Here is a 27239-nt window from a genome sequence, read left to right as displayed (position 1 = left end):
GAAATATCAACGTCAGGCAGAATGCATCGAGCATTTAGCATACTCAGTACCCACCTAGCTCTGACTTAGGAATGTACCTACCAAAAATATTCGATCACAGTTAAATCTACGTCGTAAAAAATGTGGTCTGTGATCAAGATAAAAAAATACTTCCGTAGCTTTAAGCACTACGTTAAAATGATACGCAAACTAAATAAATGTAAGTAACTTTCTGTATGTAAATATACTAAACATCTAAACACAAAAATAAAGGTTCAACAGCAAAGGTCTTCCTACTATTTCGTAATATTATAAAACATGTCATAAAAACTGGTTCAAAAATGGTAGGGCCCTATAACCCGACCAAATTGAAAAGCTGTAACACAATGCTGCAGACCACGCCGATAGCTTTAATTAACATCAGCTGGGTTTTGTAAAGGCTCTTCATTACTTAGTGATAGGCAATGCCGTTGGCTGCGCGTTGACTTGCCGGTGCACGCCGTTCTTTAAAAAAGTAAATAAATATAGTCTATTCCATTTTCAACTGTTCTTTTTTTAGTTTTAAATAGTGAATGAATGAATGGATTGTTTAAAAATATAATGCAGTGAAGTTGTGACGAAAAATTGGTTTTTGTTTAAGAAAACGGAAAAGTTAAACAAGTAAGTTAATTTATTTATATATGTATGCTTTCTTTAGTACCTATCTAAGTTCTTATTACTGTAGTTTTATTCTTTTACAAATATGTAATAATAATAAGCTTTTCCGTTAAATCTTTGGCAACACATTCACCAAACTTTTTAATTTTTCGGGAAAAGTTCTTGAATGAATAAACGTGTTACCTGCCTACTGCCTACTTAACTATGCATATTTCTAGACTAATCCATTCTTAATGGTAATTCAAAATTATGGACTCGTAATAAAAAAATGTAGGTACCTATTAGCATTTTATAGATAGATAATGTTCCTCGATCAATTCATTTCAGGCAAATAGCTCTATAAAAGAAAATCTATGGCATAAGAACCAGTTATTTTGCGTATTTTTCCAAAGGCATAGGCGCCATATGAGATTAGATAAAAAAAATTAGAACCTGAAAGTTATTATTGCTTTTCTCTTTTTATCATAATGAGAAAAACATTAAAAAGACAAAAGCTTTGCGTAATAAATTAATAATACAATAAAGAAGTCCCTAAATGTCTGTGAACTGATTAATTAATATAAACTTCATTTCAAAAGTGTATTTTATGGTACGATTAACAACAGTTAGATATTTACTAATCAATAACATTGTTACATACTAATCCTAACGAAAATAAGAGATAAATGTATATCTGCTCTCTAATAAATAAGTACAGGATCAACTTTTAACAATGACTTTCTTAACATTACTTAATCCACTTAAACTATTGCTACGGATGTGAGCCCCTATATCACTGAAGCCTTTCAAATTCAAGTGATTAGCACGATCTCTTTTTACACCCCATAACGTAGAAGCACATGACTTCAACCCTAACCCTAAAAACTAAAAATAATGTCGACGGTTAAAAGGCTAATTAATTTAAGCGATTTTTTTCATACCAAAAAATTAACTGATTACGAATATCGCATATATTACCGAATAAAGCTCAATATCGCATAAAATAGGTACGCTTAGATCAATTAGCCTTTCAATAGTCGATGTAATTTCATCGTTTTAATGTTTATTTTTTTGTTAAATTCCTTACGGAGTCATAACAAGTCATAATGTGAAAAGTAGGTTACTTCAGATTTCAGATTGTAGTTTATGTTCACTTCTGCCTCCCTTTTCTGATATGAAAAAGCGCAGGGTTAATCCTACCCAGGTAGTTTTATTGGGGTAAAAATCTCACACTCCCTAGTCTTTCTCCGGAAAAGCTAGGAGCATTTTCTTTCTCCGTCATAAACGGCCTCAACTCTAGGTTATGGATAGTCGGATACTAGAATTGAATGCCAATATTACATAATAAATACCTACTTATATAAAAAAGGTCACTGCATGTCATTTCCCTCGGCGATGCACCGATTTCCTTTTTTATTAAGAAGACACGTGGTTGCACAATTTATGCAACCTTGGTCTGAGTATTAGGTCATAGATTTAGTACTAATTTACTTATTCTTATTATTTACGCTTCCTAGTTTATACCTAATGCGAAATTGCGATAGTGTTGCTTAGCGGATCGTGATGTTTTTTGCATTTTTACAACGATAACATGTAAAAGTGTGAAAAGTGGTTCTTAACTAACATTTCAATAAAATACGCAATACAAGATAAACTATGTTCATGTTACTTATGGTTCCTTGCAATAAAAGCTATCAGAAATAATATACGTATCGATTTCAATAAAATACTTAATTTCTTAACATATTTTGTAACTTGATTCGAATTGACAAAAACTTTTATAGACGTTAACCAGTTATTTCAAACTGGTTCCGCGTCTGATGGGACCCTTTGCATGCAAATAGTCGAAAAACTACATAGTTTACTATGTCAGGTAATTTGGTTTTGCTGCTAAGCGGTTTTCCGCCCCCTCGTCACGAGCTCAATAAGATATTCTCCTTCATCTTTATCCGATGAAGAGACACCAGCACTGGACACTCCATGCATTTTATATCATTGACATTTTACTTGCACAATAATAAACGCGTCTGCGTTGGTCCTTGGTGGTTCTTCATTAAAAACACCATTTCAAAAAGTATGTATAGCTCATAAACTGTCGACTGCTAGTAAGAAGTATTGAATCACAATAAATCACACCAAATTTCACGATGTCTACGCAACTCTATAATTTGTTTGACCTCTAAGATGTCCATCGTCACGCACGCATTCAATGGCTATTTGATGGCTACATCCGCAAGCCATTTGTCTACAGATGACCGTCGACTACAAAGGGCAAGACCCTACTCTACCCAGTCTAATTCAATAAAAATCCACTTGATATATCACCAAGAGTCTTTCTCAAAACGAGTTTACCAGTTTCTTTAAATAACCGAAAAGTAAGTAAAACGTGTGAATTAATCTATCATCGGGTTGGAGATAGGTACATGTAAAACCAATAAAATTACTCTGTAGAATAAAAATATGGTGTAATAATTATAGGGACCGGTTTAATTTTAATTAAGTATAGATATTTAATTGCTGCAATCAAGATTACCTGTTTAGGCTATTTAACTATTTCGCTTCATCACTGTGCCGAAAATAGTAACCACGTCAAAAATCTAACTTTAAACCATTATTTAACTCGTTTATTTTTAATACCAAGCCTTTTTACATGTAGTTAAGTAATTTATTTTATTTATACCTACTTGATTCACATCAGAAGTTTATTTCCTTTAGATAGATATGGAACAAAAACCAATTGATTCATCGAGTAATTAATATTCGAATTAAGTACCTATTACTTAATTAATTTTGCTAATTATTCTAATTACTTCTTTAGTATTTTAATTTTCTTTTATAAGTAATAAGAAAATTAACTAAGAATTACAACATTTACCCTAATCACCAGTAGCTCTACCTCAGGTCGATCTTTGCATAGTGTATCAGTTTTATTGTGGTCGCCATCCAAGGTCCACCATAGCGTGATAAAGTATATTTTTAAAAACATACGAAAACTATAAATCCTGTGCAAGTTAATACGAATAAGTTTTACAACCAAACAGCTTGATTAAGGTAAATATAACTTCTTTAACTGCATAATTAGAATTACTAATACCTATTTAATTTTGTTAAGAAAGGAATTTGCTTTATTTTGACCAGCAATTAATTAAAAATTCTGTTATTGTAACGTAGGTACTTTAATATTAGTCCCCTTTTTGGTTTAAATTAACATTAAGAAAATCGAATTAAAGTCCCAAAGTATAATTATTATTTTATATCAATACAATCGCGTCTCCCGATGTTTAACTAAACTAAAATTTAAATCTGCTCCAAAAAAATCACGGAAGAGTTCAATTAAGATAAAATCACGTCAAAGAAACGTTGTTTAAACCTGAGGTTAAATCAGTAATGGTATAGAGTGCAAAGTTTTAAACGAGCAATGAATCAACACATGGTGTAGTATCAGTTATCTCTGTAATCCATATGCATGCTATGCAGGAAGATAGCATTTTATTTACTCTAAGATATCAAGAAGTTATGAACGTGTTGTGTGTTTGATAATATTAAATTAAAATGTAAGAAATGTTTCTTGTGCGTATAATATAATTATAATTAGGATAAAGTACCCTAATACCGTAAGTATACGGTATACACCAGAGAGCTACGTTGCTGTGGATGCGTTTGGCTTCCACAAATCATACGTACACATAACATAACACTGGTCGAAACAGACTCAGCTAAGCTATGAACTACTATCGATACATCGCATAGCTAGGTACATAGCACATCTCTGTTGAAAAAGCACCCTTGATGTAATAAATTTTTCAATCACTTAAGTTAGGCTCAAAAGCACTCTTGTCGATGACGATATGATGTCAAGACGCGACATCACATCGTCTGATTAATCTACGCGATGATATAAATGTTTCCTTAAATATTAATATAATTCTGAACTGATAACGAAATTAATTATTAATGAACTCGAATCTCGGAGCTAACGTAGGTATAACTTTAATGAAGACTATAATTATGAATGGGACATTATTCAATACTAATTTGAGTTCTCGCTATTATTACGTAGTGATGTAAATGGGCTGACTTAAATCTATATGGGTCTTTGATTTAATAAAATATTTATTATCAGATTATTAATATTAATTCAACAGAGGAGGTCTCACGCGACTTCGGTTTTGACATCAGAAAACTCTAAAACTATACTTACTGCGAATAACTTGCCTTACGAGATATACGCGCATTAAAATGCATGTATATTGTATATTTTTACGGTATTCTGATGTAGGTACCTTAAACCTAATCTTACTAATATTATAAATGCGAAAGTTTGTAAGTTTGTTTGTGTGTATGTTTGTCACTCAATCACGTCAAAACGGCTGAAGGGATCGGGATGACATTTAGAACAGGGTTAGATTATGGTCTGGAATAACACATACGACACTTTTTATCCCATGGAAACGCGGGCGAAACCTCTGGCAGAAGCTAGTTGCCAATATCGTCTATCAGTTATTCAATTACATCAGAATTTTACATTCCTTTATATCTCTCCATCTCTCTCCTGATGATTAACCATGGTTGCTGTTGGCAGGTGATGATGCAGGCGACTTCGAGCAGCGAGCGCACCCCGCTGGTGCAGCCGACGTATGTCTTCGAGTCCAGCCTCGCGCGCCGCTACCAGAAGAGGCTGCACCACATGCAGTGCGTCATGTGTGTCTTCATCATGTAAGTGCCACCATGTAACTAAATCTAACCTTAATTTGGTATGACTATCAATGGTATAGTCAATAGCTTCGTAATCACTTTCTCACTTAATCATTTATTTTTAACTAAGACTAAGGCAGTTGTCCCACCAACGGCGAGTGAACGACTAACTATCGGCTATTTTCTCGCTCAAGAAACGTACAATAGATATACTTTCCGTGTAAACAAAAGAGATGCATATACAAATAGTTGATCGCTGACTGTTCACACTGCCGGCGAGTGCTCGCTTCACTTGTTTGTTTTTGTTTTCACTCGTTTTCACTCGTTTCTAGTTCTAGCTCTACTCGTTACTCGTTCATCGTTGCCGGTGGGACAACTGCCTAAGACTAAGAAGTTACTTAGCATCAGGGCAAAAGTTTACTCAAAAGGGGATTTTTCCCCTTTTCGATTTCATGACTCTCCCTAACCCGACTTGTATCCACTCATCCTAAGCTATACATACTACATTGCCTTCTTGTAGATAATGAAAACTTAATAAAATTGATCAAATGAAATCTTTTAAAGTCCTTGCTAATGCGCAAGAATTGTAGAGATATCTTTATTGTATTATTAAATCTCTATTTATTTATTTATTAAGTGTCACCAACATAAATACAGCAATATTGCACAATAAAAATAACAGTTACATATAAACTACCTTAGGCTTATCTGTATTTACAATTATAGGTAACAACAGCATGCGTATTATGATATTAAGTTAACAATAATATTAAAAAAAACTAAAAATCAAAATAAAGTGTGAATAAAAAAACTAAAAATAATCTCAGCAAAAATTAACAAAAACAGAACGAATTGCCGATTTTAAGCTAAAGTACGTCACTCTCTCTGATAATTCTAAGGAACTTAGGGAGGCGCTGGAAGTGAATATCAAGTTCTGGCAACTTATTTGTCAGGTCATTGTACAGACGGGCCAAACGTACAACCGGTGAATTACGACCCAATCTTGTTTTACAAAATTTGGGTTTAAACAATCTGCATGGGTATCTCGGTATTCTCGTAGGTACATGATATACAAACTGACCAACCAGTGTAGGACTATCAATTTTGTCGTTAATGACTTTATGCAAGAAGGACATGTCGAGACACAGTCGGCGCCTGGAAAGCGTATCGAGATGAAAATGTTTTAGTTTTTCTGCATATGTCTTTGCTGTGTTTGGTGTCTGAAAGCGGTACGATAGACTGCGAATAAATTTTTTTTGGACTCGTTCAATTCTATTTTTATGTATAGCATAATCCGGGCTCCAGACCGTGCTGCAGTACTCAAGTTTACTTCTTACATAGCTATTATAGAGCAAAATGAGTGAGGAAGGCTTTCTAAAGTCTTTAGTGTTGCGGAGAATGAACCCTAATGACTTGTTTGCTTCTTTAATGATTCGGTCAATGTGATTCGAGAAGCACAGCCGACCATCCACGGTAATACCTAGGTCTCTTATGGTGTCAACTTCTACCAGTCTGGTACCATTTATTAAACTTAAAAATAGTGCATGACGCATCTTATTATCTTAAATATTTACAAATGTAAGTATCCAATAAAATATAATAATACTATATGTATGTATAACAAATCGAAATAAAATGCTAAATCGGAAATGTAAAAATACCTATGTTAAAAGGTTTATTCTTATTTTTTCGTAGTTCCTCATTTATTTTAAGTTATTTCTCAAAAACTGGTTATAGAAATGAAAATTTTTGACTTAATATTAGTTTAAAATACTGGAATATTAGTCCATAATACGTTAATATCACTTAAATAGTATCTATCTGAATAATTGTTTCGGTAATGACGTACTTAAGATCTATCGGTGGTCAGATCGAGGGCTTGTTATTCAAAAACCATGGCCTCGACATTTTTTAGCCTGTTTTCGACAAGTAGAATTTTTATATTTTATTAAAGTGTTATTAATAGTATCTTACCTTATTATTCCACTACTTCAAGGCAGACTAAAGCAACCCATATTGTAGGTACTATGATGTTCACGGCCCACCTGATGGTAAGTGCATGAACGTTTATAACACTTGGAAAATTACATGACTCTTAAGACTATATAATGTTCACTACAACAAATTTATTTATTTATTTATTTATTTATTTCTTCATCACATAAAAATGAGTGAATGGCGGACTTAATGCCTTAAATTCTCTATCAACCATTGGGTGGTGCAGAAAATGAAGCGGATCTTGAATACCACACAGGCACAAAAGAATAAATATAAAAATACAATGTACAATACATAATAATTAAGACCAATACAATATATAATACATATATATATATACATATATAATACATACAATACATACAATACATGAATACACATTACATACATATACATACACATAATGGAGAAATAAGTGTCCTAATTTCCTCAATTGTCTTGAGTCTGCCAATCTTTCATTAAATGCTCGCGGACTTTAAATTTAAAGGAACTGCGCAAATTGGCAATCCCTATCATCCTTGAATGATCATATTGTATTGTAAAATTGAGAAACATAACGAATTGAATGAGAAGTTATGATATCTTACTTGTCAAGCTACACCTACTAGCTAAATCAACTACGATCTATTTAGACCTTTTCAGAACAATCTTCATTTAATCATACTTCCAAACTAATCTATTTCATTATTCTTTATTTTGTTTAGCGCAATATTAATGGTGGCTCTGCTGGTGACCGTGTCATACAATTTGAGCCAGGATATCGATGATGACATCACCACGGAGCCAACTGAGCCTGCACTGCCTCTACCAGGGGGTAACCTGACGCTGCTGAAGATGTCTCCAGGAATGGCAGGGTCTGGTAATCCTGGTAACCTCACTCTTGTGAACGGCACACTGATGGCTGTGCCACCTGCCTTGCAGCCACTACTGGATCAGAAGTGGCCTTTGAAAGGTATGTGTATATTTTTTTAAACCTGTATTAAGTACCCAACTTCCTATTTACAGCTAGACTTTTATTATTTTAAGCAAAGAATCTTCCTGATTTTGAAGGATCCCATATAAATATGTAAAGGTACTCATATGATAGCGGAAAAATAATACAAGTTATACCTAATTAGTATGATAAAGTAAATACGTAATTTAAAAATTCGACCGTTAGGTACCTAATTGTTTTCTCAATTGACTTGAAAATTCACACAGACAGATTGTTAATGAAAATACTAAATAGCATTCTAATCAGAAACTTGTGTAGGCAATTTTAATTTAAAGTAGCATCAACTAAGTAAAAAAGTAACATGATTGAAAATTCACGGTTGACTATTTATTTAGCTAAGTATTAGGTAATGTTTGTTTTGGTAATCAATGAATTTTTAACTAGATGTTCTAAAACAAACAAAATTTGTGTTTATTTGAGGTATTCCTCGAAGCGCAACTGTTTTGAAGCGCACCTCTCCAAGCGCACCTATTTTATTCCTCGAAGCGCACCCGTTAGTTGCGCTTCAAGGAACTATTAAAAATATTAATTTTTATTTCCTCGAAGCGCACCTATGTTTTATTTTCGACTAGAGAGGGGATTCTAACTGAAACTATCGATAATAAGATATCGATAATTTGATACACGTAGCGCTAACTATGCCCAGTAGGGCTGATGCCTGATCCGGAGCTGCAGACTACCTAGCGGGTTTACCGAGGCTCCGGCTCGAAAAGCAGGAGAAGGAATGGGGTGGTTTTTAGTCAGTAAGAGTCTGACACTCCCTCTCGCCTCGCCCAAGGTGGGACAAGCCATTGGATGATTTTACCCCCTCAAAAAAAAAGGTAGACATGGATTCTTCATGAATATCATACACCAGTTCCCGCACAAAATGGCTACAGTTTATCTGTCTGTCAATTTGTCTGTGTGTGTATGTGTGTGCGTGCGCGCATATGTGTACACTGCTCCCGCGCCACGTGCATCTATTGTCACAAATTAAAAAGTGTACGTATTATACTAATACTTTCGGTTAAGATCTTTGTCCACTCATTAGGATCATTATTAAAAAAAAAACTATGGTCGAAAGTACAGAGTTCTTGAATATAAAATAACTAATAAAAGTCGTTAATTGGCGGTTTCAAGCGGAACATCAAATTTCATTTTGGGATGTCATACATAGACAAGAAACTATTTTTAAAGGTTTAACTTTATTTGCTCATAGTTAGCGCTACGTGTATCAATTATGATATCTTATTATCGATAGTTTCAGTTAGAATCAATGAAAATAAAACATAGGTGCGCTTTAGGAAATAAAAATTAATATTTTTAATAGTTCCTTGAAGCGCAACTAACGGGTGCGCTTCGAGGAACAAAATAGGTGCGCTTGGAGAAATCAAAACAGTTGCGCTTCGAGGAATACCTCGTTTATTTAAATTTAAAAAAGTGGTTCAAATGCCTTCTCAAAAAAACATGATAAGTAAATTTGTTACCGGCCAAACCCGATTTCAGGACAAACTAGTTTTGCCTAGGCTAAACTAGTTCTTCCTATACGCGATAGGATTAACTAGTATAGCCTAGTTCAAACTAATTTGCCAAAAGCCTGATAGGATAGATCAGTTTAGGCTAGACCAAACTAGTTGATCCTGATATTATTAATGCGCACACTCTAGGATAAATTAATATGACCTGACTTTATTCGTAGAGTTCCCAAAACAAATAATTTCCCTGTTCAGCTATTTCTATCAAACAGTCGATTTCCGCACTTTATTGTAATTTGACGTGTTTGACGCCATCTCTCGCGGCTCTGACGTAATAATACTATAATGGATCATAATATCAATGAAATACATAATGTAAATAAACCTATATATGATATTATACAAATACATTAATATATAATACATTCATGTATGTTAATCTTAACACTTGGTCATCGCATTTCCATGTCTATTTTCTAGCTAGTTCATCAATTTTTCTTGTTTTTATGTAAGCATATTGTTTTATTATAATAATTTATATATTTATATTTAAATACAGTGCAGGAATGTAGGGGCATATTTATTCAGAGCTAATGGCGCTTACAAAGACTAAATCGATGAATGAAATAACAATGTACCTAATGAATGGAATTACCATTATTGTGAAGGTGAAACTTAGCAGGATATTAGGTAGTAGACATTAATATAAGTTATGGTATACCTACCTAGGTACTATTTTAATAACTTAAAATCCAAGCACTGTCTATTAAGATGACCCAGAAAATATTGCAGCCATTGCAACATTTTCTGGAGAATTTCTGTATCAGCTTCTGTATAGCTCAGTTCCCAATTTAGTTCGTAAAATGAAGATACACTAGAACATATCACAGAGCAACTCGTTGTTCTGTTACAAGTAAGTGTAGTAGTCTATACTCACCTTTAGATATTTAACAAAGATATCTAAATTTAACAAATCAGCAAATCAATAATAATCCAGGCGACCTACGTCTCGGAGCGAGAGGGATTGGGATGCCGTCTCCTCCTTCTGCGAAGCAGTCATGCTAGCTATAGGAGGAGGCAGAGCGCGTGAGGGAACAAACCTCCTCAAGCCCCAGCCGTCGCGAGAGACACTCTGGGCGTCGGGGATCGCGGGACGATCTCCGGCCACCGTAAGGTATAGCCTGCGGACGGCGAGCAAGAGTAGCTCACCGCCCGACCAGAACCAGACCCGTGCGGCGCGTCGCGTTCCGCGCGCGCCTCAAAGAGCCATCAGACCACCACAGATGGGGCCCAGTAGGGCTGATGCCTGATCCGCAGCTGCGGACTACCTAGCGGGTTTACCGGGGCTCCGGCTCGAACATAATACTGGATACAAAATTAATTTTAGACCATTGACCATGAAGTCAAAATATTTACTTCCTTGAAATAGGAATGAGCATATTTTAGTGCATCTACATGATATACGTGCATGGATTGACGTCAATGTGCCTCCACATAAGCATATAATATGTCCCACACCTTGTTTTATTATATTAAACAAATTAACATTTTCAAGCTCCTTCCTTCCCTAAGTTTGATTGAAATCAATACCAAGTCGATTGTCAAATCAGTCGTTTACAACGGTTGTATGATTTATTGCACCCAATATAGGGTGAAATATGATCTTATTTGTCACTCCTATGACAACACATAAGACATTAATCATGCGTTGTCACAAATAGAGCTTTCAACCGGAATGATAGTATGATACTATGGCCTTACAGAAAACCGTGTGAATGAGGTTGTCGGAAGCTCAATTCTTTTGTCTATCCATCCCCAATTCCTGAAAGACCGGTACCAGCTATTGTTATACCTCTGGTGTTGCGGTATTTCAGATTTCCATGGGCGACACCGATCGCCTATCATGAGGTGATCCGTAAGCCCTTTTGCGGCCCTGCCCTACTAAAAAACCTCCGTGTGAAGAATGCCAAAATCCTATGTAGAAGCAAAGAATTGGGTTTAGTTCTAGAATTTAGTTCTATAGAGTTTGTGAAGAGCCTAATTATCGGTCAAGAGATTTTGGATTAAGTTCGGTTATTAATTACGGCCTCACAAAAAACAAGTTATGAGACACTACATTCCATTAGTAACCGGATTTCAATAAACCACATTATAAAATGCGTTACACACCCACGTGTGGCGAACGCAAAATTATCTTCCTCCAAAGACTTCGGTGATAGTATTCACCAGAAGACAGAGTAAAATAAATTAATCGCACCCTTAGTTTTTCCAAGGTTGTAGGAAACACCCGACTAAGGGATTACATAGTTTACAAATATTATATAATTATTGACTAAGATACAGTGACATCGGGCAGCAGCCTAAAAAGGTAAAGGAAACCTAGCGTAGAGAGCGCGTTTGGCGCTCTGATTGGCCGGCTCGAATGAACCCACCAATCAGAGGGCAATAAAACAAACTCGTACTAAGCCCTCTGTAGTCCCGCAGATTGATGAGGACAATCCAAAAAGTCACAAAGATATAATCTATGCAAAAGCTCCCATTGGTATAACGCATTGGTTAGAAGAACCAGTTTAGTTCGAATTCGTAGTCACATAAAAAAAGTTATGATATGACAAGAATAATAATTTAATTACGACCGACGCTTTGTTACACGTGGACCTTTTCTATAATAATATCTAAAAATATCAAACTAGGTTTGAATCACGCCTCGCATGATTGAATATTTTGACTTTTAAGGCTGGCTGAGTGAGCCTCAAATAGATATACTCAGTATACACCTACATAACCTTCAAGGAATTATGAAACAGTATCTGGAAAAGCTCTTTCTCTATATTATATTCCCATTACTGCCGAATTTAAAAAAAAACATCCAAGTATGATTTCAAACGACTCATCACTATATTTTTTTTTTTTGTGAAAGGTGTTTAGCATATTTTTTTGAATATTCTAATAACGGGCCTGTATGTAAATATTTATAGATAAACAACTGTTTTGTTTGTAAACCAGTTCGGAATAGTAAATACACAACAAATGCGAGATTGTGATACAGTCGACGTAACGCCGCTCAAGATCATGGCTTTAATATGCTAAATCATAGAGACGTCCAATTAATTCAGCATTGTGTCTAATATTATAATTTACAGAACATATCAGGAAGATAATCTAGAGATTAGGTATCTTATTTCATCTCATCAGCTCTTATTTCATCGTGGTTTATTACTTAACATTTAGGCTATATTTTGTAAATATTGTCATTAAGATCTGCAGGGGAGCGGTCTGTTCTCAGACAACAATAATAACTGTGCCATATTAAAAGATGTTCTTGCATTTTTATTGATATATTTTTCACAATTTATATGTGTCTATAAAAGTATTAATTTGAAATTCTATCAGGCAGCCGTTGATCTACGTAATTATTTATGTTATCCAGACAGACAATATTTTAATATACTAATATAAACTCCACGAGTAAGATCGTTATCTGATCAGATGCAGTCAAACAAAAATATAATAAGCTGCGAATAAGGAAAATTATACTGATTGATTAGAAGTCTTTCAACTTCTCTCTACACTACAAATTATGTCTTAAACTTTTACCAATAAGATTTACTTTACAAACGCTTATTTTCCCTTTAGAACAACCACCAGCAGCATGGGCAAGCACGACTCCAAGCAAGGCGGAGATAGCATCAGCTCTTTTACAAGGAAAGGCAGCTTTGAAGGAGAAAACGAAGGCAGAATGGTTGCGCCGACCTCTGGCCCAGGACACGCCAGCAAATAGGGCTCAGAGAGCGGCAGCCACGTCAGCTGATGTGAAACCTTTAGCTGATTCAGCTTATGCTGCAGAAATTGCCACTAAAGCTCTCATGAATGGGTAAGTAGACCATGTCCTGCCCAAAACTCCACCAGAACTGGAGCCTAAATTCAGGTAGAGGCAGGAATTCTGACACTTCACAGTTCACACATTTTTTTATAGAATTTATATTATGTATGCTTGTTAACTTTTTTGATGGTTTACATTTTTATTAATTCATATTTTTATGTATTTTTGTACTTAATAAATGTTAAAAAAAGAATATAATTGTGGCTACTTTTTCATTTTTTAGCGTAATCGGTGTAATAGGTAAACTAATTTGCGAAACACAATGTTAAAAAAATTACGACACTGGACTTTTTGAGGCATTGATTTGTAAGATAAGCTTCGTTTGTTTATAAACTATCTAGATGCAAAAGAACAATACCTGTAGAAAAATATCAGAAGACAAAAATAATAAATTCAAATGTCAAGTTAATTCGCATAATTTAACGTTACGGAAAGTTTCCAATCACGTGCTTTTTATATTGCATTGTTTTTTACACACGTAGATATTATCTTAATTAAACCTATCAAAACAACTGCGTTATAAATTACAAGTTAACCTTTAAAAAGATTTAATTACTAAAGTATATTGGTACCTACTATCGACACTGTTCCTAGCCAACTCGTGCAATTCTCAGACATTATTTTTCTAAACAATATATTGTGCATCTAATAAGACATGATTAACATAATAATGTGCTAATTATGTTTGTATGTAAACCGATACTGTTAGAAAAAAAAAAACATTATCTACAGGCGGATCTATTCAGGTACACTTACAACGTGTTATAAAACAGTAGGGAACAATTTGAATGTGAATTATGACTGATACACGTTCTCACACTTTGACATTTTGCACGTTTTTTGCTTTATTTTGCTTAAGTAGCATGAAGGGCTTTTATAATTGTGTCATCCTCAAGGTTATTTTCTTTCTATCGCTTTGATTATTCAGATATTCAGTATATTAGTGTTACATTTTTCTCACATAGTTTAATAAATCGAAACGATGTAAACAAGAATTGTATTGTGGACCTGATTGAAAAAGAGTAACGGAGTTTCTTGCTCGTTCTTCTCCATAGGAATCTACACTTTGAAACGAGCAAAAACTTCACTAGGGGACTGACCGACAGACAGACGTTATTAATATTATTACGTTGAAATAAATAATTTTGACTTTATTTATTTATTTATTTATTTATTTAAGGTCAGCTAACAATTGTTTACACTTTACATTTTCTTTAAATTCATAACACATTACATTCATAAGTGTAACAATCACTTAAAAGCCAACACCACATGCCCTATATCAGGTTACACATTACTTTTAAATTTAACATTATTTGAATATGAAATAAATATCAAATGAATGTGAAACAAAAATCTAGTCAGAACAACTCAACAATAAAATAAAATAAAATTAATTGGATCTAATAAAATAATAAAACTAAAACAAATCGATTAAATCAATCAAAATGAAATCAAGGCATACAAAATTAAATTATATCAAACACAATAAATTAACAATAAATTAACAATAAATTAACATTAAATTAACAATAAATCAACATTAAATTAACAATAAATCAACATTCAATTAACATTATCGTAATGAAACAATAGAACTTACACTGATAAGTGGTCTTTACAATAGTGTTCGGTAATTTTTCTACAGAAGTGGGCCATACTATTGCAATGTACATCTATTATATCACTGCATCCATTGAGGACTTGACAAAGTCGAGAAATCGGCGAATTAGCTCCAAGAACCGTTCTGCGCAAAGGTGGATAAAGCGGTGTGATGGGATTACGAGGATACCGGGCTGGGGCACGAAATTTTATAAGACTCAGTAGGTTTGGACTATTAATTCTATTTCTGAGCAGTTTATAGACAAACAAGGCGTCCGTGACATATCTCCGAGTTGTTAGAGAGTGCATCTTAAAATGTTGCAAGCGTGTATTGTACGAGGGTAGGTCTCTAACTTTTCTTAGGGAGAACGCAAGATGCCATAAAAATCGTTTTTGGACTCTTTCCAAGAGTAGCTTATGGGTAGCATAATGTGGTCTCCATACAACACTGCAGTACTCCAAGACACTTCGCACAAAACTATTGTATAGCATTTTTTTTGTGCTAGCCATTTTGAAGCCCTTGGTGTTTCTGATTACGAAACCTAACATTTTTGATGCCCTTTTGGTCACATTTTCGATGTGAGGGACAAAAGTAACCTTCTTATCGAACAGAACTCCTAGGTCCCTTATAGTTTCCACTTCTTGGATCTTTTGTTTGTCTATAAAATACTCAGAGCAAATGGAGTGAGCCTTCCTAGAGTATGATAAATGGTAGCACTTTTTGGTGTTCAATTCCATTTTATTTCTGGCACACCATTCAATAAGCCTATTCAGATCCTCTTGCAGCAGTTTGGCATCGTGTGTAGATTCAATTCTTCTAGCAAACTTGAGGTCGTCAGCATAGAGAAAGCATTCCGAGAAGACAAAGCATTGAGGAAGGTCGTTAATAAATAATATGAATAAAATTGGAGCCAAATGCGATCCCTGCGGTGCACCAGAAGTCATGTAATAATTATTGTTTGACCGAAAACCATTAACAACGACATAAAATTCACGCTTAGTTATGTAAGACTTCAGCCATTTCAACAAAAGCCCAGTGATACCATAAATTGATAGTTTATGTATAAGTATGGAATGCGGAATTTTATCAAAAGCCTTGGTGAAATCAGTGTAGATCACATCGAATTGTCTGCCAGAGTCAATAGCTTCAGTCAGGGATTCCGAAAAGCAAACCAGATTTGTGGCAGTAGATCTTGATGCAACAAAACCGTGCTGATGGTCACTAATATAGAGGCCTACATGGCGCTGGATGTGAGGACATATCATAGATTCAAATACCTTAGCAAAGGTAGAAATTATCGCAATTGGTCTATAATTGGAGATTTTATCCTTTTCACCTGATTTGTAAACGGGAACAACTTTTGATTTTTTCCTCAAGTGGGAAAGTTCCGGTTGCCAATGATGTGTTAAATATTATGAGCAGTGGGGAAACCAGTGCTGATGCACAGGATGAAACAAATATGGGTGGTATTCCATCTGGACCAGCTCCTTTGTTGGTGTTAACGGAGCGTAGATTCTTAAGCAGGGAATCGCGAGCAAATTCCGGTGCTGTTAATGATTGGCTGTTAGAATCCAAAAAGTCGAGAACACTTGAGGCATTCTCGAACTTAGTGTCCTCTTCAGGGGTGTACACGGATGAGAAATAGTTACCAAAAAGATCACAGATTGTCGGACCATTTGATGATTCAGTCTGCCCGTCAGACATAGACGGCAGACATAGACTTTGACTACATCTTCATCATACGTTTCGAAGAATATGTATGTATAAAATTTGGATTGAATGGTTTATTCAATCCATTCCCTTTAAACAAATAATAATCTGTTTATACATTCTCTTTCATCTTCAAAACAAACAAACGCGATCCATAAATCCATCTGTTCCAATACATTGAGTGGCTAGTTCAATTGATAGCCAGTACTCATCCGGTCACCTAGATACGGTCAATTGGCTCCCCACTGCCGCTGCATAGCTCCACTGCATGCTGTGTACTCCAGACCTAAATTTAATACAATTGAATTAGCATTGTGCATCAAGACACAACGTGATGTAGTCTGCGTAGTAACGTGGTATTCTAAAAGCTGATTGATGTCGAAAACTGTCTTTAAAATTTTTTTTCAGGTTCAGAACTGAAGCTTTTTAAAATTTTCTTTAGTGTCTAACTACATACGTGCCTCACGCTTATCTCCCTTGGCAGAGACAACAAAACGCCAATTGCTACGAATCTTACACACCTCTTTCGCTTTTCGTGTCTAACTTTCTCTATAATTACAATAAGTTCGCTTCGACAGAAAATTACAGTAACTGAAAAAAAATTTTTGAGGCCAACGAAACCTTCATTCTTTAGTTAGTAGCGACCACTACCTATCAAGTTTCCTAAGAAAGTCAGATAAGCTTTTCTCCAAAGTGCTGATCACACAAACACATTACTTAAGTCGGTGGATTAAAAGTATTAAATAAGTACCTACATATTGTGGATATTGTATAAATCGAATAAGAGACAAATGAATAGTTAATATATAAAAATATTCTAGTCTTATTATTGAATACTAATTAACGTTGCTAATCTTACGTACCAGAAGGACAAAACCTACGCAGATAGTGTATAATTATAGCATCAAATATTTCAATGACATGTTAAACAAATCATAAAGGATATTTCTTTGACTAAAATGCGTCACGATACGTCGGAACCAAAATCATTTCGGCATAAATATCTAAGACAATGTTATTAATAAAACGAAATACTTTTTTCTTTGTTCGAAGTTGGTCTAAACCTTGGATACAAACAGTTGCAGATCAAGCTCAGTGGCGTGCTATTGAAGAGACCTCCAGCAGTCTATAGAAAAAGACTGACCATGATAATTTGGATGGACTAGCTGTCACACTCAGAGACATTTAATGTTACTCAAACTATTCCTTAGTAACGACTTTGGACCGAAAACAATTGCTACGGACTGGCATAAATAACAATTAAATGGCTCTGAGTACGGCAGTAAATTGGACTTCGTGTCAGATTATCCCACGAAACAATTTAAAAAACAGCACACAGGTGAACCCGCGTGGAACAACAAGTATTGATATGAAGTGTAGACAAAAATATCGTATGTCTGGCGGAATTAGGACGCTTGTATACCGGTGTAGGTAATTCGATATATTATCTGTGTTATAAAACCGCGTAACACTATCCCCGCCTCGGTTTGGCTTCACACCGCCTCAGTGGTCACAGGTTACCGAACTCCGCCAAAATATATCGATCTACTATTTAGTGTGTTGCGTATATATTACTGTGTTTAGGTACCTCGGGTTTAGAATAAAGAACTTTCAATATTTTAGCTTCTGATTAATGAGAATCACCACTGTATCTACTTAAATCTGGACGAATGGTAAAGATGAAGATAAACAGATGATAAATAGAAGATGGGGTTGATTGTGTGATGGCATGACGATTGGGAACAATGTAAAGAGAAGATACCGTGCTGATACCTCATATAACTTTGCAAGTACCTAAGCCAGGAAGATAAATCAATAGGGCAGGTAATAGTGAATTAGGTAGGTGGAAAGCAAACACTTTTGGCACATCAAGCAACTTTGGAACAAAATCAGGTAGGTATTGAAGTTCAATTAAGATAAAGATAAACTTGTCTTCATCTTACAAAAAGTAAAATTATATTTTGACGTCGAACCCCTTGGTCAAATATGAGAGAAATCATCAAAGCAACGTCGATGTCTGTGTCAACTAATGTGTGACACTATTCACACATCATTTCACTTACAATGCGGAAGATATCAGCTTCCATTCGGTCTCCATATTGCATAAACAATATCACTGTCTGTGAGAACAATACTTAACATAGAAACAAATAATAATAAATTAGAAAAAAAACCCTTCCAACTACCGATACCCAAAACTCATGTTTAAAGAGCGCCTGATGATCGAATATCATGGAAATTGTAAAAAAACGTATTGCTCTGATTGTCTCATCAATTATAGTTTCATTAACTTAGTTATTTTGTTAATTAGAAATTACTTACAACATGAAAGTTATTCAGTAATTTCAGTATTTAAAGTACTGATATTATACAAATTGAATTGTTATTGATATGAAATTAAGAAAAATATACCTAATTTTAGCCTTGTTTACCGGACCCATATTTACGAATGCGTAGCGCGAGCGCCTAATGATATTGTTAAACGTGTTGTTGTCGTAAACAAACTAGGAGCTATGTTATTTTACATTTTATTAACAAAAAACACATCACATAAAATCATTAAATGATCTATTTAGTATGTGCAAAACACAAATCCCAAAGTAAAACTAGTTAATTATTTCATTGTTTCGTAAATTTCCAACATTAAATTCTAGTCCATCTATCCTAAACCTACGTTCGATTGTGCAAGAAGCGCCTATTGATATCAAACATGATGTAAACCGTAAACATAATTATTTGCTATATTTTATTCTACTTTATTACAGCAAACTGTTAAACAAGTTAGTTACAAGTTGCGAACTGCTAGGAAGTGGAACTCCTTGCCGGAGTCTGTGTTTCCTGATGGGTATAACCTGGATGTCTTCAAAGCCCGAGTGAATAGGTTGCTTATGGGCAGACGTGCTTCATCGAGCGAGAGCGAGATAGCGGCCAAACGTCGGCCCATTTAACATAAAAATACCAAGCATCAACATACACACAATACACAAATTCCATCACATGATTCTGTTAACTGACGCTTTAAGTAACCTTGTATAATTCTTTCCTTCCAGCACAGACATTTCCTTGCGCCCTGGAGGAGCAGGGCAGGGTCCACCATTAAACGGCTCGTTCCCAGAGCCGGCCTACTGCAGCACCACGCCCATACCCTGCACTCTCTCGAGGTACAGGACCACGGACGGCACCTGCAACAACCTGGAGAATCCACTGCGGTGGGGAGTTTCCAAGACTCCCTTCCGACGAGTGCTCCCTGCTGACTACGGTGATGGTAAGTGTCGATCTGAGTAAAGCTGGTGAAGGACGTGTAGACAGCAGTTTAGATATGATAGGTAGTAAACAGATCCATGAGTGGGTTGGGTATAGACAACAGCACATTATACTACTCCATTGTGTCAATAGAGTTTTTGGACGTCATTGCAATACCATCGAGCTACTTATCACGTTTTTTGCAATATGAAGTAACTTGATATAAAACTTTAAGTTTTTGGAAGATTCATCTCCTAGGAGTTCTAGGGAAACTGCCTTTCTTGGGCTTGACTACGTTACAAACTCTAATGACCTAATCAAAAAAGTTCTAAGATCCCTAATCAATAAACTCCTAAGCAGTGAAATCATTGAAAATAGTACCATAAAATAAAGGTCATAAGGTAGATTATAACAATTTGCCATTACTCTTCCAGGTGTGAGCTCCCCCCGCCAAGGAGTGGACGGAGCAGCTCTGCCGAGCGCCAGAGACGTGAGTGTGACGGTCCACCGGCCGAGCTACGCGCACGACTCCGCCTTCACAGTCATGTTGGCCGTGTGGGGGCAGTTCGTGGACCATGATATCACTGCCACTGCGCTTAGCAAGGGTACGTAATAAAGTATAGTATATAGTATATAAGGTTTTTATGGTATAAGAGCCTACTGAACAGACGGATTATACACCTGATGGTAATCTGCAGCGCAGGTCATGGAGAATACATCCACTACGCCCTTTACTTTGTGGTCTATTTTATGTTTCAAAACTACCTAGAGGTATAAAGTTTTGAAATAAGTATTGCTGTTGTGTTTTTAAGAAATGGAAAGACTCATAAATTATTAAAAACATCTCCTCACCACCTTGTTATTATAGGTATCACGTTCATATCTTTTTCTAAATGTTGTTTATATCGAGATCAATTTATTGATGTTTTGCATTGATTGTTGTTTGTGAGCATTGTTAAGTCCCAAAAACATAGAGGTGATTACAACGTAATGACATTACGTCCTTGTCCCTACTTTTGTACGGTACGTGATGAGTACTTTGGGCTAATGGAGCTTCACAGCCCAAAGTACTGGGGGTGATCTGAAACTAAGGTAAATATAAAGGGTTTTTCAACAAGAACTTTGTTTTTAATTAGAGCAACACCAAGAACGTGGCAGTTTCTGATATTTAATTTTTGGCGGTATTCGTAGTAGGAGCTTTGGCAATTGCTACAATGTATTCAATTTCGCTCAAAAATTGCATTAAAATAATTCAAATTCACTTTGAAAATGGTCGTTCTGTTAAAGTTACATTTCGTAAAATTTCCATCTCTTTCTATCTCCAGGTCAAAACGGCACAGCGCTGTCCTGCTGCGACCCGACACAGACTCCTCACCCGGAGTGCTTCCCAGTACAACTGGATGAAGACGATCCGTTCTACCAGGACTACAACATCACCTGCATGGAGTTCGTCAGGTCTGCACCAGCTCCCACTTGTCATTTCGGTAGCACATTCATTTTACTTGGTGTTTAATAAATAATCAGCATTTGGGCTTCTGATGATCCTAATAGCAATTGTTGACCTTTGCATGCTCAACTTGTCCCTGTGCGGTGTGCTATGTGGTCTGGAAGAGCCAAGTGATTAAAGACTGAGAATGAACACTGTCAGATTTCCTGGTGGACATTTGTCAGATATCATTTTTCATTCATAATTGCCATTTTCTCTTTTTAATAGCAATAAAAATCATTTTCCAAAATTCTTTATTTTATTTTGTTTTAAAAAACAAAGTTCTTGTTGAAATACCCTGTACAATCTATACAATTAATAACGATCCATCTCTTTCTGATCCCAGAAAACGGCACAGCTCTGTCCTGCTGCGACCCGACACAGACTCCTCACCCGGAGTTTCCCAGTAAACTGGATGAAGACGATCGACCAGGACTACAACATCACCTGCATGGAGTTCGTCAGGTCTGCACCAGCTCCCACTTGCCAAATTACGAGTATGTTCATCAATACTTATTTCACAAAATTCATTGGATACCGTTAGCAATGTACATTTTCCCTTATGTGGAAAGAGCCGATTAAGGGAGTGCACATTTAAGAAATTAGTCAACAGCTTTATAGGAACCTTTTAAACTGCGATCTCCTACACGCCTAATGTGGGGACAATTATTTTTTTATTTTATTTTTATCAATAGACATGTCACGATTTGTTGATAATGTTTTTTTCTATTATCCTACTACAGATATTATTTAAAGACTTTCAAAAACGAATATAGTCCTTCATAATATCTACTTTCCAGGTCCCAGAGAGCAGTTGAACCAGGCCACAGCATTCATAGACGCGTCCACAGTATACGGGTTCGCCGAGGCCCGCAGTGCATCACTACGGTCCTTCATCGGTGGACAGCTGCGGATGCTGAAGATAGGAGCCACGCAACTCCTGCCGCCCTCCACTGACCCCAACGACAGCTGCAACACTGCTGAGATGAACGCTAAGGGACGATACTGCTTTGAGTCAGGTATGAATGTATGATCATATAGTGACATTGGTAAATGGTTGTCATACGATCTATCACATGTATTACAGCTAGTGAGGACCTAAAAATATTAGACAGAGGGTCAAGAATATATCAAACTAAATGAGTTATAGAAGGTAGATATCTCCCAGTAAAATACTGATATTGCGCCTAAAAGGGCCGACTACAAATCGAATAGAAAAATAATATAAATCTTGACTTTAGTCCATTATTGCTAGAATTAATGGACTAAAGTCCAAGGACCAAGGATCCAAAGCATATCACAGAACAAAACAAAATTACCAAGAATGACAAAATTTTACTAACACTATCTTCTGCCTCCGTGCAGGAGACGACCGTGCGAACGAGAACCTGCACCTGACGACGATGCACCTGATCTGGGCGCGGCAACACAACCGCGTGGCCGCCGCGCTGCGCAAGTACAACCCGCTCTGGGACGACGACGCCGTCTACCAGGAGGCCAGGAAGATACTCGGGGCGCAGATGCAGCATATCACGTATTCTGAGTTCCTGCCTAGTATACTTGGTAAGTTTGGCATACCAGACAAAAAGGGATAAAACAACTTGAAGGTGTTAAGGGTTCCATTATTCCGGAGTTGCGGACCGGAGCTCCGGTTCGAAAAGCAGGAGCAGGAACGGGGTGGTTTTTAGTCAGTAAGAGTCTGACACTCCCTCTCGCCTCACCTCAGGCGAGAGAAGTCCCATTTTTACTGGTCCAGATGAATAGTACTACAAAATAAATGAATTAAATAATTTATTTGTTCACTTTGTAAAATTACGAGAGTGCTCGATTAATTTCGACCCTGAACGGAGCCCATAAATAAAAATAATGTTGAATGTTCGTAACAGGATCGGACGTGATGTGGGCTCTGAACATGACATTGGAAGAGGAAGGCTACTCCGACGTGTATGACCCCACCGTGGACCCATCCATCGCCAACCACTTCGCTTCTTGTGTCTTCAGATTCGCACACACATTGCTACCGGTAAGATGAACTGAAAACAGAATTATCTTATGTCTTTTCATTATCATAGTCACTGATTCCCAGCAGCTCGTAACTTAAGAGTTGTACTATCGTTTCGTCGACACGCCTTTAAACCCCGAAGGTGCAGACAGAGATGCACATTATGGCACGAAATGATACTGTACAATGTACATGCCACCGTTTGTGTTACACGTCCAAAAAAGCCCAGTAAGTAATACTAGGCCCGACCCGGGAATCGTACCCGAGACTCCTTGCCCCGCAGTCGCACTAGCGACCACTCGAGCAACGAGGCTGCATTGTATTGTAATGTTTCGTTTCTTAGTTTAAGAAAGTATCTAAACAACATGCCCGATCCTTCCCAAGGGATCTTCCATGTGAATTAATTAATCTATACTAAATATGCGTTGAACCACCTGCTAATCTACTACAAGTCATTGGGACTGCCTATATATTCAACCGTTAACTGGTGGCTTAATGGACAAACATAACGATGGCATCAATGAACTCCACAACTTCTCTGTTCCAGGGTCTGATCCACAACACGGACAAGAGCACGGGCACGATCCAGTACACCCACCTACACCAGATGCTGTTCAACCCGTACACGCTGTACACTAAGAAGGGCCCCATAGATGCCGTCACCTCGGCCATGGCCACCCTCGTACATGCTGTGGATCCACATGTTACTACTGAGGTAATTTCATTCAAATATTATGATATAGTACTTACATTTTAAATTTATCAAAAGGTTATGGTATACTTAACACAAACTTTATATCCTTTGTTTCGTATTGTTTACAGAAGCCTTCTATTAGAATGTTTTTCCATTTGGTAATATTATTCATTCCTTGAAATGAAAAAAAAAGATTTTTCTACTACATTGATAATTACTTCTGTAAATGGATTCCAAGGAAACAGAAAAATTAAAAATCTTTAAATTACCGAATGAGATTATTTTTGGACCTTGCTTTTTAATCAGTAGGAGTTCAAATTGATACTTTAATGGCATCTTTCTCTTTCTCTAGCTAAGCAACCATTTGTTCGAGAAACCAGTGATAGCCAACACATCAGATGCTGATGCCAAGAAGCCGGGTCCATGTGGGTTGGACCTGGTCTCCCTGAACATCCAGCGCGGCAGGGACCACGGTCTACCTTCCTACCCTCAGTGGAGGGAGCACTGTGGACTGTCCAGGCCGAGGAACTTCACGGACTTACAAGCTATATTCGATGAGTCCTCACTCAGCAGGATTTGCAAGATTTACAAGTAAGTTTCCAAGAACATGAGATCTAGTAGACAGGTGCTTTCGATAAAATGTTCTTTGTTTCTGTAGTACATATCTTTATTGATATTTATAAAAACCTCAAACTGGCAACTGTTATTGAAATTGTCGAAGTTAAAAATATTTTTGTTCTTGACTTGGAATTAGGAACAGGGACCATTTTTATCCAACAATATCGGAGAGTTTAGAAATGCGTTGCTGATCTTTTGGGAGCGTTCAAACTAACCCATGCTTTTCAATTTCAGTTCTGTAGATGACATCGACCTATACACGGGTGCTTTAGCAGAGGACCCTAAGGGTCGTCTCCTGGGCCCCACCCTGACCTGCCTCATCGCTGACCAGTTCTACAGGCTCAAGGTCGGCGACCGGTTCTGGTACGAATCTTCAGATCCGACCCTTGCGTTTACTTTGGGTAAGTATCCATATTCAGTTCACTATTTTGTCTTATATTATATCATATCTACATAAATAAGTGCTTTGCCATTTTCAAAAAGTTAGCGACGGCAAATTTTTCTTTTCATTATTATTTAATTCCAAAGCTTTCAGATGCTTAGCATAATTTCCAAAAAGTAGGAGAAATAATTTCTATAGTAGATCAAAACTAAGTTAAACACGTGACTGAAGTAACACTTTTTAATGAAATATTTCTATATCCCACAGAACAATTAACAGAAATCCGTAAGACCACATTAGCTGGAGTTATCTGCGCAAACGAAGATCTTTTGGACCAAGCCCAGCCTCGAGTGATGGAGGCAGTCAGTGCCACCAACCCACTGGTGGACTGCAAGGAGTTGCCGCAACCAAACCTCAGGGCGTGGGGCAAACCCAAGGCTTCAAAGACACCGAAGTCCTAGGAAGGAGTGAGTAAGGTAATGTAGTGATAGCTAGTCCGATACGAGGTGGATGTTTGAACCTAAACCAGTCTGATAAATTGTATCCATGCTTTTTTACTCTAGTAAACAATGTCCAGAACAACTTTCCGAATGTGGTTCAGTTTGGAGGACAAAAATTACGCCTATGCACTTTTTTATTTTTTGTAAATAACACATGGCTCTATCTAATGAATAAATAGATATAATAACTAGACGAAATGTTTGTATAGCCATTTCACTTTGAGACGTTTTCAAATAATAATTTTGTAATTTTAGCGTTGGTCCCAAAATACGACCCTGAAGAACTCCTTGCGCTTAGATGTAAAGTAATAAAACTACAATGTGTTATTCTAATGCAGGGAAAAATAAACAGATTTCCCTGATTTTGTAATAATGTAGAAAAAAAGATAGGAAAATAAAAAACCTATCGTGTAAATTCTATACTTAGATTTTGGCATTTTAAACTATCGAATGCTGTATTGTGCAGTGGGTAGAAGTCCCACACGGAACAAGTACTAATACACAAGTTAATCTGTTGTTCCGGGTCTATATTGTGTTTGTCTATTGTATCACATACCAACTATATTTCAATATGGTAGAAATATGTTTGTAAACACACCCACGAGTAGAATAAACTTAGACTAGGTTCAAAGATACAGCTTAATATTAAGTGTACATAAAAATGCATGGTAAATATTGAATTAACGATGTCTTAAAAATAGTTATAAATGCTCCAATTTGTTGATAAATAAGTTATTATTTTTAAATTACAATATTGCTGACTAATACTCACATAGGTCAATATACTCAATACTCATGTACCTCCATTAATTTCACATTATGTAGATATTATTAATCCTTAGTAGCTACCTTAACAGATCGATTGACGATTGATGATCGACGAACGAAATCGATTAACCTCTTGTCTGTCGGTATACCGTATGGGGCAAACACATATTGCTTAATTTAAACCATATATTTGTTATCATCATGGCTGACAATGTACGCAAAATGAGCGATATATGCCCAATAGTCAAGCCATAAAACTACAAATCTTGTGGTTTCATTTAAATCATATGAGTGATCTCCATACTCTATGAGAATCTATAGAAAATACATTGTGTCGCGTAGATCTATCTCCTTTCCGACATACAACGGGTCAATTGAATACTAATTTATATACCTGATTATGGACAATTATATGTTTGTATTGTCTTTGTGTTACCTGTTTTGTAACGTTATTGGCAGTGTTATAAATAATAATTAATAGTTACGATGCCATTAGAATATTATTAAAATAATGAAATCTGTTTTACACGACATTGCTGAAATGAAATGCTTCAATGTGTTTATTGATATGAAGTAAAGTGGTTAAGAAATAAA

At 36.2% G+C, this 27239-nt stretch overlaps 1 protein-coding gene across 5 annotated transcripts; it reads left to right on the top strand.

Annotated features, from left to right (window-relative positions):
• The first annotated feature begins 95 nt into the window (after positions 1-95).
• LOC118276246 (chorion peroxidase) lies at positions 96-27239 on the top strand. Of its 5 annotated transcripts, none has more exons than XM_050699117.1 (14): positions 96-199; positions 5198-5331; positions 8013-8260; positions 13393-13630; positions 20003-20217; positions 20630-20800; positions 21521-21679; positions 22482-22700; positions 23047-23244; positions 23568-23704; positions 24231-24398; positions 24730-24968; positions 25230-25396; positions 25645-27239. In XM_050699117.1, the coding sequence occupies exons 2-14, from the start codon at positions 5201-5203 to the stop codon at positions 25836-25838; spliced, it is 2484 nt and encodes an 827-aa protein (XP_050555074.1). In that variant the 5' UTR covers positions 96-199; positions 5198-5200; the 3' UTR covers positions 25839-27239. The 5 variants fall into 5 exon arrangements, with proteins under 5 accessions (XP_050555074.1, XP_035450402.2, XP_035450387.2 ...); XM_035594509.2 differs by lacking the exon at positions 96-199 and adding an exon at positions 380-493; XM_035594494.2 differs by lacking the exon at positions 96-199 and adding an exon at positions 412-639.

This window comes from Spodoptera frugiperda, chromosome 15 (assembly GCF_023101765.2).
Source record: "Spodoptera frugiperda isolate SF20-4 chromosome 15, AGI-APGP_CSIRO_Sfru_2.0, whole genome shotgun sequence".
In the NCBI taxonomy this organism is placed as follows: Eukaryota; Metazoa; Arthropoda; class Insecta; order Lepidoptera; family Noctuidae; genus Spodoptera; species Spodoptera frugiperda.
The sequence above is the reverse complement of the archived record's forward strand: the minus strand, read 5'-3'. Positions and strand labels throughout refer to the sequence as shown.